Source organism: Castanea sativa, chromosome 5 (genome assembly GCF_040712315.1).
Source record: "Castanea sativa cultivar Marrone di Chiusa Pesio chromosome 5, ASM4071231v1".
In the NCBI taxonomy this organism is placed as follows: Eukaryota; Viridiplantae; Streptophyta; class Magnoliopsida; order Fagales; family Fagaceae; genus Castanea; species Castanea sativa.
Genome location: NC_134017.1, coordinates 5,898,711 through 5,913,694, shown reverse-complemented (window position 1 = coordinate 5,913,694; position 14,984 = coordinate 5,898,711). Strand labels below are relative to the sequence as shown.

The window sequence follows — 14,984 nt, the reverse complement described above, 5'->3', positions numbered from 1 at the left end:
AAAATCTGAAATTAGAAAAAGATATATATATATATATATATATATATATATATATATATATATATATATTAAAAGCACTTTCCACATGAAGCCCCCTCTTCAAGAGAATCAAGACATCATGGATAAGCTTATTGGGGGCAGAGTTCTTTGTGTCCAATGTACTGGAATTCGCCAGACTGCTTCTATGGACCGCACTACAGTATGATTATGGTTCCTTCAAAACTACACCTGATGTAAATCTTTTAGAAATGATAAAGCATGGCTGATACTATATCATGTTCAGTCACCCTGCTTTGCATTTCATGTACCTAAGTTTAATTAAAAAAAACCGATACATAAAGGAAATGACTTCATCCTTAGATATATACACGTTGAAATATTAAAATAATAAAGATCAATTATCCACCAAAACCCTAAACATCTTCTCATCGTGAACCTAAACCTATAGCTTAATTGGTACTTATTACAGATATTTTTAATTGAAATGTTCAAGGTTCAACCCTCATCCCTCTTGGTAACTAAGAGTTATAATAATAATAATAATGATAAAAGAAGGAATCCTAATGGCATAATTTAAAAAAGTGAATGCTCTACCCAATAAACTTTAAATACAAAAAACAAAAAAACAAAAAATCTTAGTCCCAATTTTTTGAGGTTGGTTATAGATTTTTAACAAATTAGTTAGCGTATATCATATATATATTTTTTTCTATTCTATTTTACCCGTAGACTAACCAATAAATTTTAGATTGAATGACATTTTCTCCTCTTTAAAAGTAAGGTAAAGAGTGAGGTACTAGGTTTAAGACCCACATAGTACTTAAGTAACTTACCAATCAAAAAACAAAATGAATGCTTTAGAAATAAGATGAGCTAAGTCCTACTGTTATTTCTATAAAAAAAGAAAAAGAAAAGTCCCACTATTATTTGAAAATTTAAAAATATTTAGTAATTCTTCATAAAGTAATGGACAAACGATCTGCTACACTGCTATCCCATTATCAAGTAAGACTACAATCCAAAAATGTTTCTCTTCCTTTCACCACCCCCACCCCACCCCACCAAAAAGAAAAATAAAGAAGAATAAAAGTGATTTCTTGTATTTGTGAAATCCATAAAGAGAAGGGAGTTGATAAGTATCAAGTTCAATTATCCAAAGTTGGTGGACAGTTAGGTTCCCACCTCAGAACTTTTATTACAAGTACTTCAAATTAGAAAGCCTTTATTCAACTAGAAAAATTAGAAAGCATTTAAGAATGCATCACTCCTTGAGGGGGTGCTGATCTTAAGTATACCTCATTTATGAACTTATAAAATTATCAAAACAATATGTACTACTAAATCACAGACTTGAATTGTCTGAACATAATGATAGGTGCAGCAATGTTGTTGCTGCACTGTATATGGGTCCTTCACTCTACTCTTAAAACCTCTGAGAACATGGCTTCTAGATTAGTGGTTAGAGGTTATTGTTAGTTGTTAGACAGCCATCTCCCTTCAGTTGTTCACAGCAAAATGGATGATTAGCTGATCACACAGTACTAATCTGATATATGATAATAAAGATATAATATTTGATCGGATAACATGCCATGTTGTTTTTTTGTTCATGAGTTCATGGCATCATATGTTTTTTATGTTTTATTTTAAATAAAATGGTGTCTCAATGTTAGTTAGACTATTCGAATCCCACTTATGAAACATCTTTATAACCTTATAAACAATAGTGGGGCGAAAGGAAGTTTTGACCTCCTAATTTACAGTGCATCATTAAAGTTAATATAAGAAAGTAGTATTTTAACATTAATACTATTCAACTTATGCTTATGAGATACCTGAAAATCCCATAAACCAATAGTTGGGTGAAAAAAGTTCTACCCTACTGATTTACAATAATTCTTTAAGTTTATTGAGCCTACCGCTTCACTATCGGATAGGACCCTTGAATCTAAATTATAATGAAGTGCATATGCATAAACCAATAAGGACAAATGTGCCCTCGTCCTGGTTTATCACAAGTCCATGGCTGCCTCTGATCATTGTGCCCTCGTCCTACACCTGAAAACTAAGCAGCTCCAACGTAAAAAGAAGCCCCGGTTCCGCTTTGAGTCCATGTGGCTTAGGGACCCGGGGTGTAGAGAGGTTGTTGAGCTCCCTTGGGACGCCACCAACCCTTCTGGAGATCTAACAATGTAGGACCGAATCAAGAACTGTCAAAATCAACTTCGTTGGTGGAACACGAATGTATTTGGTCATGTTAATAAGCAGCTTCAGCAGAAACAGGAACAACTTCAGCACCTTGAATCTCTGAACACTCTACATGACTTCGCAGAGAATATTGCACTACTCCGCAAGGAAATTAATGATCTGCTTGACAAGGAGAATGACATGTGGTGGCAAAGATCCAGAGTTTTATGGATGCAACAGGGTGATCGCAACACCAAATTCTTCCATTCCACAAACGGCCAACTGAGCATTTAAAAAATGCCATCTTAGGACTACAAGATGATCACGAAAACTGGCTGGAGAGTGATGAGGATATCGAAAAAATTGTCCTAAATTACTACCAAAGCATCTACCAATCTGACATGCCCTCTTGCTTTGATTTCGTGGTGCAAGCTATTGAGCCCAAAGTGACACCGGAGATGAATGCCAGTTTGACCAAGGAATTCCACCCCGACGAAGTGCGGATTGCACTCCAACAAATGCACCCACTCAAATCTCCAGGCCCGGACGGTATGCCACCCATTTTTTATCAGAAGTTTTGGAATATTTTTGGTCCTAATGTTACTGACTGTGTCCTTAATATTTTATACTCTGGTGTTATGCCCCCCGACATCAATGCCACCCATATATGCCTTATTCCAAAACGAAACAATCCTCAAAAAGTCACGGATTACCGCCCTATAAGTCTCACTAATGTGCTTTCTAGGATCGTTTCCAAGGTATTGGCAAATCGGCTTAAGAAGATTCTGCCCCATATCATAAGCATGTCTCAGAGTGCATTTCGCCAGCTGTGTTAATCACCGACAACGTCCTTGTTGCATTTGAAACAATGCATTGCATTAACCAACGTAGGAAAGGAAAGGAGGGCCTCATGGCAATCAAACTTGACATGAGTAAGGCCTTTGACCGCGTTGAGTGGCCTTGTTTGGAAAAGATCATGGTGAAGTTAGGCTTCCACGACCGCTGGATAAATCTGATGATGATGTGCATACAAAGTGTCTCATACTCCGTGGCCGTTGAACGGGAACCCAAGGGCTCCGATCCGGCCAACACGTGGTATCCGGCAAGGCGATCCCATATCGCCGTACCTCTTCTTACTATGCGGGGAAGGTGTCTCTGCCATGTTAAAGCAAGCAGAGAACAGGGGAAGCATCAATGGTGTCTCGGTATGTCGGCGAGCCCCACGGATTTCTCACTTACTATTCGCTGATGATAGCCTTGTTTTTTGCAAGGCCAACATGACTGAGTGCTCCAACATTTGGCAAATCCTTCGGAAATATGAAATGGCGTCGGGTAGAAAATGAACAGGACAAACGTCCCCGTTTTTTAGCAAAAACACGCCTTCGAAATTCAAGACTCCATCAAAGAATTATTTGGAGCTCGATCATTAGGCAAAGACGAGCAATATCTAGGGCTACCTTCCTTAATTGGCAAAGGGAAGAAGAAAGCATTTAACAAAATTAAGGACCAAGTGGGGAAGAGGATTGCCGGATGGAAGGGGAAGTTACTGTCCAACGCTGGTAGAGAAACACTCATAAAGGCAAGTGGCCCAAAGGCCACACCAACATACTCCATGAGCCGTTTTAAGCTTCCGACTCATTATGTAAGGGAGCTTCGGGGGCCATGATTAGCCGGTTTTGGTAAGGGGGCAAAAAAAGGAGGAGAGGAAAATCCCGTGGATAGCATGGGATAAATTATGCAAGCCTAAGGCAGATGGAGGAATGGGATTCAAGGATTTAAAAGCATTTAACCTATCTCTACTTGCAAAACAGGGTGGCGTCTAATGCATAACCAAAATACGCTCTTTCACCAGGTTTTCAAAGCCAAGTATTTTGTGAACTCCTCTTTCCTTGAAGCTGAATTAGGGAAGCATCCCTCCTTTGCATGGAGAAGCATTATGGCAGCCAAACATGTTGTGGCTGAAGGTACCAGATGGAACATTGGCAATGGCATCAAGATCAATTTATGGGATGATAAATGGCTACCAACGCCTACCCACTTTAAGCCTGTGAGCCCAAGGAAGAATCTCCAGCAAGGAAACCAAGTATCAAGCTTGATTGATCCGAGCTTGTGCACCTGGAGGGAAGATATTATACGTAATACTTTCCTCCCACATGAGGCAGAGGTTATCCTCGCATCCCCGCCCTCCTTCCCTATCAAGACAAATAGGTCCGGCCGCCCACTACCAATGGCTTATTCTCGGTCCGTAGTGCATACCGAATTGCTCAACAACCTGTGAAAGCGAAGACAGAGGCCAAGGCTCGAATAATACGCGCAATGGCATGCCTTTGGAAGACCATTTGGAACCTTAAATGCCCATGTAAATTACGAAGCTTTGCATGGCGGCATGCAAGAATATTCTTCCCACCAAGACTCGCCTCGTGGACCGCCACGTGCAAGTTGACGTGGAATGCGACATGTGCGAAGGAACGCAGACACCGGGACACGTATTCCGGGGGTGCGGCCCTCGCCATGGAAGTATGGACGATCCTCGCATTAAGCCACCCAATACCTCCCGGGAGTCGAAGGATTTCGTGACTTACTCCGGCGTTTAAAGAGCGATACCAAAATGCCGACCGGGAAATTCTTGTTGCAAAGCGTACGGGGCATATGGAATAATAGAAATGATGTCCGCACGGTGGTTCCTTTAAAACAAGCATTAGTCTTGGTTGCAAATGCTCGCAGTACATGGAGGAGTTTAGGCAGCAAAGCAGCCGCCGTCATTGCTCCACGGCGCGAGCCTATACGGAGCGTGGAAGCCTCCACCCGCCGGATGGTACAAGGTAAACATAGATGGTGCAACGTTTAAAGACGTAGGGCATTGTGGCCGGGAGTAATAGTTCGGAATGATGAAGGAGAGATCATGGGTGCAATGTCGAAGAGGATTCATTTCCTCTCGGGAGCGTTAGAAGCCGAAGCCAAGGCGCCGGAGTGTGGTGTGCTTTTTGCATGGGAGCCGGGGCTTAGAGAAGTCATTATTGAAGGGGATTCAGTGGTCATTCATGCCCCGTCTACGTAGCAACCTACCCCTTATCAATCCAGCTCTCATCTCAGGGACTAAGACATGGTTGCCAAATTTCGCATCCCGGAAGGCGCGTTTTGCACGAAGGGACCGTAACAAAGCAAGCCATTTGATGGCTAGACATGCTAAGGAAATTGAAGATTGTATTATTTGGGTGGAGGACACTCCCCCTTTTATTGTTTCTGAAATTAACTCTGATGTAATTTCTCTGGGCTCTACCCAAGTTTAATGATAATTGCAAACTTCCAATCAAAAAAAAAAAAGAAGAACAAATGTATCTCCCCCCCCCCCCCCCCCCCCCAAAAAAATGTATCCCCTAAAAAATGAATGGATTTTATTGAAACAAAAAGATGCACAACTACAAAGCTAATTACATCAAAGCAGAACCTGCTAGCAACATTCTGCTACAAGCAAGTCGACAAGAAGCTGCAAGATGTCAATCCATCAAGATACAGAATACAAAAATTAATCCTATACATAAAACAATAGCACTCTATAAGTTAACATGAACTAAAGCACTTTTTACCACCATTACAAAAAGAAAAAGAATTAAAGCCCATATTATGTTGCAGTCTTTTATTTTAGCCAAACCCACCCCACTTTTTTTCTTTTTTATCTCATTTTTTTCCAAGCATGTTCCAAAAGCTAAACCCATCGAGTCACACAAGTTTGTCACTGACCCACTGCTCCAGTCAAAACCATCTCAGGTGAGCTTTAGACCTGCAGTGTAAAACTGCACCCCGTCTGCCAATAAATGCTTCACAAGGAAAGATGACTATGACTAACAAGGAAAGAGATGTGCTCAAAGGAAAGATCGTTGAGGAAATTTTTGGGTTAATGAATGTAAGGCTGAGTTAGTTGAGGCAAAATAAAGAAGTAGGGCATGTGTTGTGGGGCAGAGTTTTCAGAGTGGGAACAGTCCTCACCTCAGAGTGCACTTCTCTGACACCTCCTGCTAACTTTGAAGAAAGGAAGAAAAGTGCTTTCAATTGCAAACAAACAAATCAAAACCTCCTTCTAACCAATAGTCTCTCACTTGCACCGTCCTAACATCATCAGTGTAGGGTCTCAGAAAATATATGTCTAAATAACTAAATTGCCCTTCCAAGTTCCACCTCATCACTGTCCTTTCCTTTTGAAAAGGGTAAACTTTCATAAAAAAGAATAATATATATTAGTATCATATTCTTCATAGCCTTTTTATCGGTAAATTTAAAGGGTAAAAAATGGTCTAAATTCTTTAAGATATAGAATTTCATACCAACAAGACTTTGGTGGATTTAATTTAGAATATAAGAGATCGCATAGAGTGGTGTTTGGTGGTAAGAGTCTTCATTTTGCATTTAGAGTAGAGTGGTTTGATCGATAGTCCCAGTAAGGCTTATGTAGTATACGTGGAATTATTTATTACCGTTACTTGGCTTGGAGTCGATGAGCCCACACCGAAGACCTTATTTTTTTATTCAGCAAAAAAAAAAAAAATTTAGAATATAAGAGGAGAGGAAAAAAGGAAAACCAAAAGGGTAATGTCTCTTCCGACCAAGGGCGGAGGTATGTATAAGGGTAGGGGGCCATGGCCCCCCAAAATTTTGAAAATATATATATAATTATTTTAATGTTTTCAAAATTTAGTTTACAAAAATAAGAGTTAGCCCCCCTCCCCAATATTTGTATTAGTCCAATAATGCTCTTAAAAAAAATAATTGGTTTAATAGTTATAGAGATATAATTTTATTTTTTGCAATTCTATTTTTTATTGTAAAATATGCTTTTATATCTGTTATATATTTGATAAAATTTGGTATCAAACATATTTAAATCTATCTTTTTCAACCCGTTATGTGACGATTAACAAGTTATTGACTCATTAAAAAAACTTATCACTAAAATTACATATAAAATGTGTCTTTAGTTGCCATATAATGGATTAAAGCAAGGTGGCTTTAAATATGTTTGGAGCCTAACTTATTCTTCAAAGTTTTGGATCATTCATGTTTTTGAAAATTTCATTAGTTTAATTGAAATATTTTTTACTTACTTTAGCATAAAATTTGATAACTTGTATTTAAAATGAAAATTTTTAAGAATTTGACTATGAAAATGGAAAAAAATGAATTTTATTTTATGAAAGATCGCAATCAAAAATAATTTTAATTGAACATACTAAGCTTTTTTTTTGGTGTGTGCATATATAACCTATCAAATAAAAAAGTGTGTGTATATATATGTGTGTATATATAATAAAAAAGCGTGTGTGTGGAAGTTGTTTTGATAAATATATTAGCATCGCAACATGGCCTCCAAACAAAAATTCTTGGCTCTGCCTCTACTTCAGATAGTTGCCTAATAATTTGAAGTTTAAGGTTGAGAGATTAAATACATAAAGATGGAAATACACATACACATTAATTATTTATTAATACAATTTTTCATAACTTGTTAAGATCTATCATCTATGATTATTTGTTACACTAATCATAACTTAGTTTTGCCTAACATTACCATGAAATAAAGATACCATCATCATATTACAAGAAGCTGGGATTCCACTATCTACCTCACACTTATTACTACATCGATGATGTGAGGGGACTCTGGGACCTTTGGGAGAAAAGTAAAAGATAAAAAAGCACCCATCAGAACTAGGAAAAAATAGTAAAATAACATTAATTTTCAAACAATATAATTAGTAGTTAAGGTTTACAAATTATATTTTTTACTAGCATCTCGAGTCTAAAAGACTCGATTTTGGGACTATAAATCGAGTATTTAATGCTCGATTTTTATAGTCAAATTCTGTCTGATGTGGCATTTTTTTCACGTGGCGACTATTTAGAAATTGAGTCTCTAAGACTCGATTTACAACCAAAACAAGTTTCCTTTGAGTCCATCCATTCCCGGAGCAAAACCCACCACCAAAAAATAAAAAACGAACGCACTCAGCCCACTTGGGTCGCGCGGCCTGGGCGCGCGGCCTGGGAGCGCTGCCTGGGTCGCGCGGCCTGGGTCGCGCGACCCCACCGCGTGCCCAGGCAGCGCTCCCAGGCCGCGCGACCAGGCAGCGCGCCTAGGCCACGCGACCAGGCAGCGCGCCCAGGTTTGTGTGTGTGTGTGTGTGGTGAGTTTTGCTCTGGGAATGGATGGACTTAGAGCAAATTTCATTTGGCTTGTAAATCGAGTCTTAGAGACTCGATTTTCAAGTAGTTGCCACATGAAAAAAATGCCACATCAGACAGAATTAAACTATAAAAATCGAGTATTAAAGACTCAATTTATAGCTCTAAAATCGAGTCTTTTAGACTCGAGATGCTAGTAAAAAATATAATTTATAAACTTTAACTACTAATTATATTGTTTGAAAATTAATGTTATTTTACTATTTTCTCCTCAGAACTACAAAGCCAGCTGAGCTAATCTCCGGCCTCTATATATCTCTCAATTTCTTGACACATTTACTCAGCAAAACAAAATGACAGATACAACTCCAAAAAAAATATAAATAAAGGCTAATACAACCTTCTACCACTTCAAGTTCCAGTAGCACTAGATTACAAAAGAGATTGCCATATCCACTTCAAAATTTTACAGCTTCATAAAATCACATGGCACTTTTTTACAGCAGGTGCAAAAACCAAAACTAGATTTGAATGAAATTTTCTTTTACTTTGTACGGTTGTTTATGAATTTCTGTAAAGATGTCAGACACAAGAGCAGCAACAAAGACAGCTGCAGAGCAGAAGCAGAAGCAGAAGCAGAAGCAACAGAGGTGCAGTCATAATAAGAACAGACTCACTCACTCACTCAGGAGAGAGAGAGGAATAGAAAGAGAGAGAAGGTGTCAGCAATATCATCAGAGCCATTAGTTTTATCCATGTACAGAAGATTCTGCAACCAATGGACTCTGCAAATATACCTTTAAAAACTCAGCCCAACAAGAACAAAACCTCTCTCTGTGTGTCTCTGAAATCTACCAAGTTGTTGTTGATCTTTCCCTCTTTCTGTTCTTCTTGTTCACTTTCTTGGTTTTTCTAGAGATTAAAATTTCCTTCTTGTTTCTCTCTATTTCAAAAAAATGATGACCACAAGTGCAAGTGCAAGTGCAAGTGCAAGTCCAAGAAATAGGTCTCCTTTCACAGCAACTCAATGGCAAGAGCTTGAACACCAAGCTCTTATCTTCAAATACATGGTTGCAGGGACACCTATCCCACCAGATCTCCTCTATAGTGTAAAAAGAAGCTTGGACTCTTCAATTTCTTCAAGGCTCTTCCCTCACCATCCCAGTAAGCATGCAAAGCATATTCTCAATTTCTCATAGTCATGTACACTTTTTGCAGCTTTACTTTTAAAAATTATAATAATCTTTAAGTGCTTACTTTTACAAAAACTATTCCTTTTTTTTTTGGGGGTGCCAATGAAAATGAACAATTTTTGTTGGGGTCTGTGGCTGCAGTTGGCTGGGGGTGTTTTGAGATGGGATTTGGCAGAAAAGTAGACCCAGAGCCAGGAAGGTGCAGAAGAACAGATGGGAAGAAGTGGAGGTGCTCAAAGGAAGCATACCCAGATTCCAAGTACTGTGAGAGACACATGCACAGAGGCAGAAATCGTTCAAGAAAGCCTGTGGAAGTTACATCAACTGCAACAACAACAACAGCAACGACAACAAACACCACCACCAACAACCTTTCACCACCTATCCCATCAATCAACAGAAACCTTTCCATAAACACACCCACCACCATTCCCACAACAACAACAACTCCAACGAACTCTTCCTTCTCTGTCTCTCCACTTTCTGATACATATCCTCAACACCATCCTTACCATGATTCCACTGCTTATCCCTTCCTTTATTCACATTCTTCCTCTTCAAGACAACCTCTTTCTGGTTTTTTACCTCAAAATAACACTACCCATCAGCTATTTTTGGACTCTGGATCCTACTCTCAGGCTGATAAAGATTACAGGTTTTTGTAACACAAAAGCAGGCTAGCTACTTTTTTCATTTTTTTTAATCTTGTGCTTTAATTGTTTTTGACTGTTATTTCAAACAGGTATCTTCATGGAGCAAGAGAGGGTGTGGATGAGAGAGCTTTCTTCCCAGAGGCTTCAGGGTCTGCCAGAAACCTACCTGATTCATACCAGAGATTAACAATGGGCCCCTACAAAGCTTACTCCCACACACAGTTTCAAAGCCTTACTGATAGTTCAAAACATCAGCAGCAGCAACAAGACCAACATTGCTTTGTTTTGGGTACTGATTTCAAGTCACCAGGACAAGTTAAAGCTGAGAAAAAACCTGAAATCCACAAACCAATGCACCAATTTTTTGGAGAGTGGCCACCAAAGAACACAGACACCTGGCTTGATCTTGCATCAAATTCAAGAATCCCTGCTGGTAATTTCTCTTCACTAGCTTGCATTAGTTTTTATTTTTATTTTTTACTTTTAAATAACTTTGATTGATGAAGAGGCAGTTCCTTATTTCACTATTATTAGATTCATTAACTGTTGTTTTACACTACTTTTAGTTTACACAACATTCACATTTTATAAAGCCCTATGTCCACATATTTTTTTAAGGATGTCTGCACTTTACTTTAAGTGTGTATAGTAGCGTACAAAAATCATTACTCTAATAATAGATTTCTCCTATGCATTATAAATTTGCTTATTCAATTTTAAGAGAGCAATACATATAAGAATTATATATATTCAAGTAACAACGTTTATTGATGAAGAGGTAGTACCTCATTTCACTATTATTAGTTTTCTCTAGTCTTGCTTCTTGTGCCAATCTTTGACATCTCCATTGTCACTTATATAATTTGTTTTTTGTGCAGATGATTGAAAGTCTCATAATAGTGATACTGGTTATTTTGATCATGGCCAAAAGAGTCCTTGGTGTTGGTGGGGTCAATATCTATATCTTCTTGTGGTTAGGGAAAGCTTTATTTAGCTAAAGGTTGTTGGTGAATAATGTAGGGTCACAACAGGATGTCTGCTCTTTTGCTTTTCTTGATACTTATTTTTCTTCTTCCTCCCCTTAAAGAAACATGTTTGGGATTTGTAGACTTGCTTGTTTGAGTGGAAGCATCATGATTTGCTTTGGGGTCCCTTAAATCTAAACTGTGAAGTAATTGAAGCACCTTTCATATGGGCTTTGTGCTTTATAGTTATACCAGTTAATGTACGTGGACCCATCAAATAACATGTGTGCATTAACTTTTTCTCAAATATACACACCATATGGATGGACTCCTTTTGTGCTCAGAACTACTTTGCTTATTCAATGAACTGCTCCAACACAGCTTCCATAATTTTATTATTACGGAGTATTTATCAAATGCTAAATCTCATTGAAATTCTAGATTCCGTTTTTTGTTCACTGCTCTGTGATTTGATTTCCCTTGCTATGCCAGTCACTAAATGAGCATTAGCACTGCTGTCTGAGAAAGTAACATTCATTTAATAGACATTCTGTGATGATCACTGTAGCTTCTTTCATGAAGGATCTTGCATTACTGTCAAAATAATGTTATCATTTGCGCACGCACAAAAAAAAAAAAAAAAACTATAAAAAGTAATCAACTAGGAAATTGTTGTTTCTATCTTTATATTTGTTTCCAACCTGATCCTCTATAGTGCTTAGAGTAACCTTTTTCTATTTATTTTTTATTTTTTACAAAATTGAAATTTTCAGCCTTAAAATTTTGGGTAATTTGACATTGCTTTCAAAAATTATAAAATTTTGATCCTTACTTAATTTGCGTAGCATTGAAATTATTTAAGCACGCGTTTTGCATTTTTTGGGGTCCCATGACACTGTTCTTAGGACTCACAAAAGTCATTCAAACATATATTTCAATATAAATTTGAGTCCCATGTCATTATTCACACAATTAAAAATTATTTTGTTACAGTATTTTCAGCAATAAGTTTTCAGCAAATAAGCGGTATCCAAACAGATGTCTAAAATTATGAATTATGTATTGTTTCATTTAAGTCATTCTGTCATGTGGTGAGGTGTTTGCAATGCTAGCTAGATATTGTTTAACGGTGCGGTTTAGGTCTAGTGTTTAGTTGCACTGGATCTATTGAGATTATAACACGTGTCTACTTTTAAATACATATCACCATCTTAATAGGTTCAGTGCACTACATGCATGAGACCTAAGCCTCACCCATTGTTTAAGGCAACTTAAATGAAGCTTTTTTATATTTAAATATTAATTAAATAAATTTATTTGATATTAAATAAAAAAGGTTAATTTGATTAATTAAAAATATAATTTGATAATTTTTCCACAAAAAAGTGCATTCTTTGATGAATTATTACTAACTAAACCATGGTTAGTTATGAATTAAATACATAATTTGGAGACATCAATCATTAATGATTGAAACGATGTAGTAAATTGCAATTTAATAAATTATTTTTAGGAAAAATTGCACTGACTTCCCTTAAGGTTTTCTGTCATCATACTCGCCTCCCCACTAGTTTAAAAAAAGACACTTTTCCTAAAATACAAATTATTTGCAATGACCATCCCTATATGACCAAAAACAGTTTTACAAAATCATGAATTAATTACTAGAATGAAAAGGGTTTTGGACATAATTCAGTCCACAAAAATGCTGAAAATTTTAAACCTGCATTCTCTTAAAAGATATACATCTCCTGTTAGGAAACCATTGGGCCCAAATATTCTTAGTAAAATATGAAAAATTATTATACATAAAAACAATATATAACTTAGATTAATAATTAAAAAAAAATCGAAATGGCATGACATTGTTTGACCAAGGTTGAACCCCAGTTTGACCAAGGTTGAACCCCAGTTCGACTTTAAAAACTTTATACTTCTCATTTTTTTTGATTCTTTAAATGGTCCTCATCTCAAAACCATGACATTTACTATCATCATATTAGCATCTATGTAAATTATTGATGTTATAAAATCAAATCCATTTATTTCAAAATAAGTTGATAGGATTTGAGAAACTCTATTAGTTTAAAGAGTCATATTAATGAATTTCCTTAGAGAAATTGTTAATAGACCATTTTTAGAACATTTTAATACAAATTTTATGGAGAACATAAAAAACTGTCTAAAAAGTCAATTACTTTTTTCTTTTTCAATAAATTTTTTTTTTAAAATAGTTTGTAAACTAATATTTTTAGAGTATCCATTAATTTTTCCTTAATTTAAAAACTTTAGAGGGTCTTAATATAGTGTTTCATAGGATGTTATTAGACACAAGGAAATTAAAATAGTTTTATTTTTATTTTTATAGTTTCACTAATATTTTAGTTTATTTGGCTTTAGCTATATCCCAAACACACATATGATATAAATTAAAAACTTGGTAAATGCAAAGTCTACCAAATTTAATCTGAATATTTTGAATGAGTAGTTCCCTCTTTGAATAAGGCATTAATATTTCGCCAAAAAAGTACTATGCAAAAAAGCTGACTTCCATCAAGTCCTTTTATGATCCTATTTTTTCTCATTTGGTCACCAAACAAACTATCACTTATTAAATACTAACATAGAGAAATTACAGCTGCTACGTAAGTTTTCTAGACAAATTTTTATTGTATATGTCATTGATGACTTGATTTACTCAATTTAATGATGGCTTGATTTACTTCATTTAAGCTTGAGTTTAAATAATCAGTGTGCGTAGTAAGTAACTATTAAATTCAAGTGTAAATGATAAAGAGTTGGGCGAGAAAGAAGACTATCTCATTGTATCACTATCACCTCCAATTAATGGAGAATTCTTTAGATACTGAGTTTGTGACCTACCCTTAAAACAAATTTCATCTACTCTCGTTCTCCAAATTAATTACTCTGAAAAAAAAAATTTGCCTATTATTCTTTAATATATTTAAGAGTGTATTTTTTGAACGAGTTATTTTCATTAGCTGATTTCATCTAATTAGATATGAGAAGTGTATTTTATCAATATATATATATATATATATATATATATATATATATATATGAGAAGTGTAAAATACAGTTATACTTATAAACAAATGGTGTAAATAAATTCGTGTTTTAAATTAAAACAAACATATTCCCTAAAAAAAATGAAACTCACTTGAAATTTTTTTATTTTCTCAAAATAACATAATATAAAAATATCAGGAAATTTTGAAAATGGATAGAACTTTCATATTTGATTAAAGGATTCTAAATTTTATATTATGTTTGCTTTCGCGAAAGGAGAGGGAAGAGAAGAGAAAAGAATTAAGAAAGTGAAAGAAAAATGAAAGGGAAAAGAAAACACTTGTTTATGTGTATTTAGATGTAGTGGGGAAGAGAAATGAAAAAAAAAAGTAAAATAATAAAATAATAATAAAAGATGGCTTTACTAATTTATTGTTAAAGATTAAAAATTAAAAATTAAAAATTAATTATGAACATATACAAGTAATTTAAAAATAAAATCAAACTTTTCTAAAAGTATAATAATTTTATGAATTTAGAGGAAAAATAAAAATTATAAAAATTGACAGGAGTTATAAAAACCTTTTTTCTCTGCATTTCTTTTCTCTTCTCTATTTAAAAAAAAAAAAAAAATTATTTTTCCTAACCAAACAAAAGACAGTTCAAAATTTCAAATGTAATGGGAAAGAGAAATAAAAAAAAGTGAGTAAAATAATAAAATAATAATAAACGTCGACTTCACTATTTTATTGTTAAAAATTAATTATGAACATATACAA

At 35.5% G+C, this 14,984-nt stretch overlaps 3 protein-coding genes across 3 annotated transcripts; all 3 read left to right on the top strand.

Annotated features, from left to right (window-relative positions):
- The first annotated feature begins 2,022 nt into the window (after nucleotides 1–2,022).
- On the top strand, nucleotides 2,023–2,481 carry LOC142634618 (uncharacterized). The gene is made up of 2 exons (XM_075808912.1): nucleotides 2,023–2,142; nucleotides 2,269–2,481. Exons 1-2 carry the CDS (start codon nucleotides 2,023–2,025, stop codon nucleotides 2,479–2,481), a joined length of 333 nt encoding a protein of 110 aa, XP_075665027.1.
- Nucleotides 2,482–3,055: 574 nt separating this feature from the next.
- Nucleotides 3,056–4,465, top strand: LOC142634617 (uncharacterized). Its single transcript, XM_075808911.1, has 2 exons — nucleotides 3,056–3,392; nucleotides 3,999–4,465. Exons 1-2 carry the CDS (start codon nucleotides 3,056–3,058, stop codon nucleotides 4,463–4,465), a joined length of 804 nt encoding a protein of 267 aa, XP_075665026.1.
- A 4,725-nt stretch (nucleotides 4,466–9,190) lies between these two features.
- LOC142634224 (growth-regulating factor 1-like) lies at nucleotides 9,191–11,588 on the top strand. The gene is made up of 4 exons (XM_075808516.1): nucleotides 9,191–9,528; nucleotides 9,699–10,212; nucleotides 10,300–10,643; nucleotides 11,089–11,588. The coding sequence occupies exons 1-4, from the start codon at nucleotides 9,321–9,323 to the stop codon at nucleotides 11,094–11,096; spliced, it is 1,074 nt and encodes a 357-aa protein (XP_075664631.1). The 5' UTR covers nucleotides 9,191–9,320; the 3' UTR covers nucleotides 11,097–11,588.
- The last annotated feature ends 3,396 nt before the right edge of the window (nucleotides 11,589–14,984 follow it).

What these genes read in the sequence shown, in the direction of transcription:
- LOC142634224 (XM_075808516.1), top strand. Translation starts at nt 9,321, where the DNA reads ATGATGACCACAAGTGCAAGTGCAAGTGCAAGTGCAAGTCCAAGAAAT. An exon ending in GCTCTTCCCTCACCATCCCA is followed by an intron (nt 9,529 to 9,698) that starts GTAAGCATGCAA and finishes CTGTGGCTGCAG; the next exon opens with TTGGCTGGGGGTGTTTTGAG. An exon ending in CAGGCTGATAAAGATTACAG is followed by an intron (nt 10,213 to 10,299) that starts GTTTTTGTAACA and finishes TATTTCAAACAG; the next exon opens with GTATCTTCATGGAGCAAGAG.
- LOC142634618 (XM_075808912.1), top strand. Translation starts at nt 2,023, where the DNA reads ATGGCTGCCTCTGATCATTGTGCCCTCGTCCTACACCTGAAAACTAAG. An exon ending in GGGACCCGGGGTGTAGAGAG is followed by an intron (nt 2,143 to 2,268) that starts GTTGTTGAGCTC and finishes GTTAATAAGCAG; the next exon opens with CTTCAGCAGAAACAGGAACA.
- LOC142634617 (XM_075808911.1), top strand. Translation starts at nt 3,056, where the DNA reads ATGCATTGCATTAACCAACGTAGGAAAGGAAAGGAGGGCCTCATGGCA. An exon ending in GAAGCATCAATGGTGTCTCG is followed by an intron (nt 3,393 to 3,998) that starts GTATGTCGGCGA and finishes CTTGCAAAACAG; the next exon opens with GGTGGCGTCTAATGCATAAC.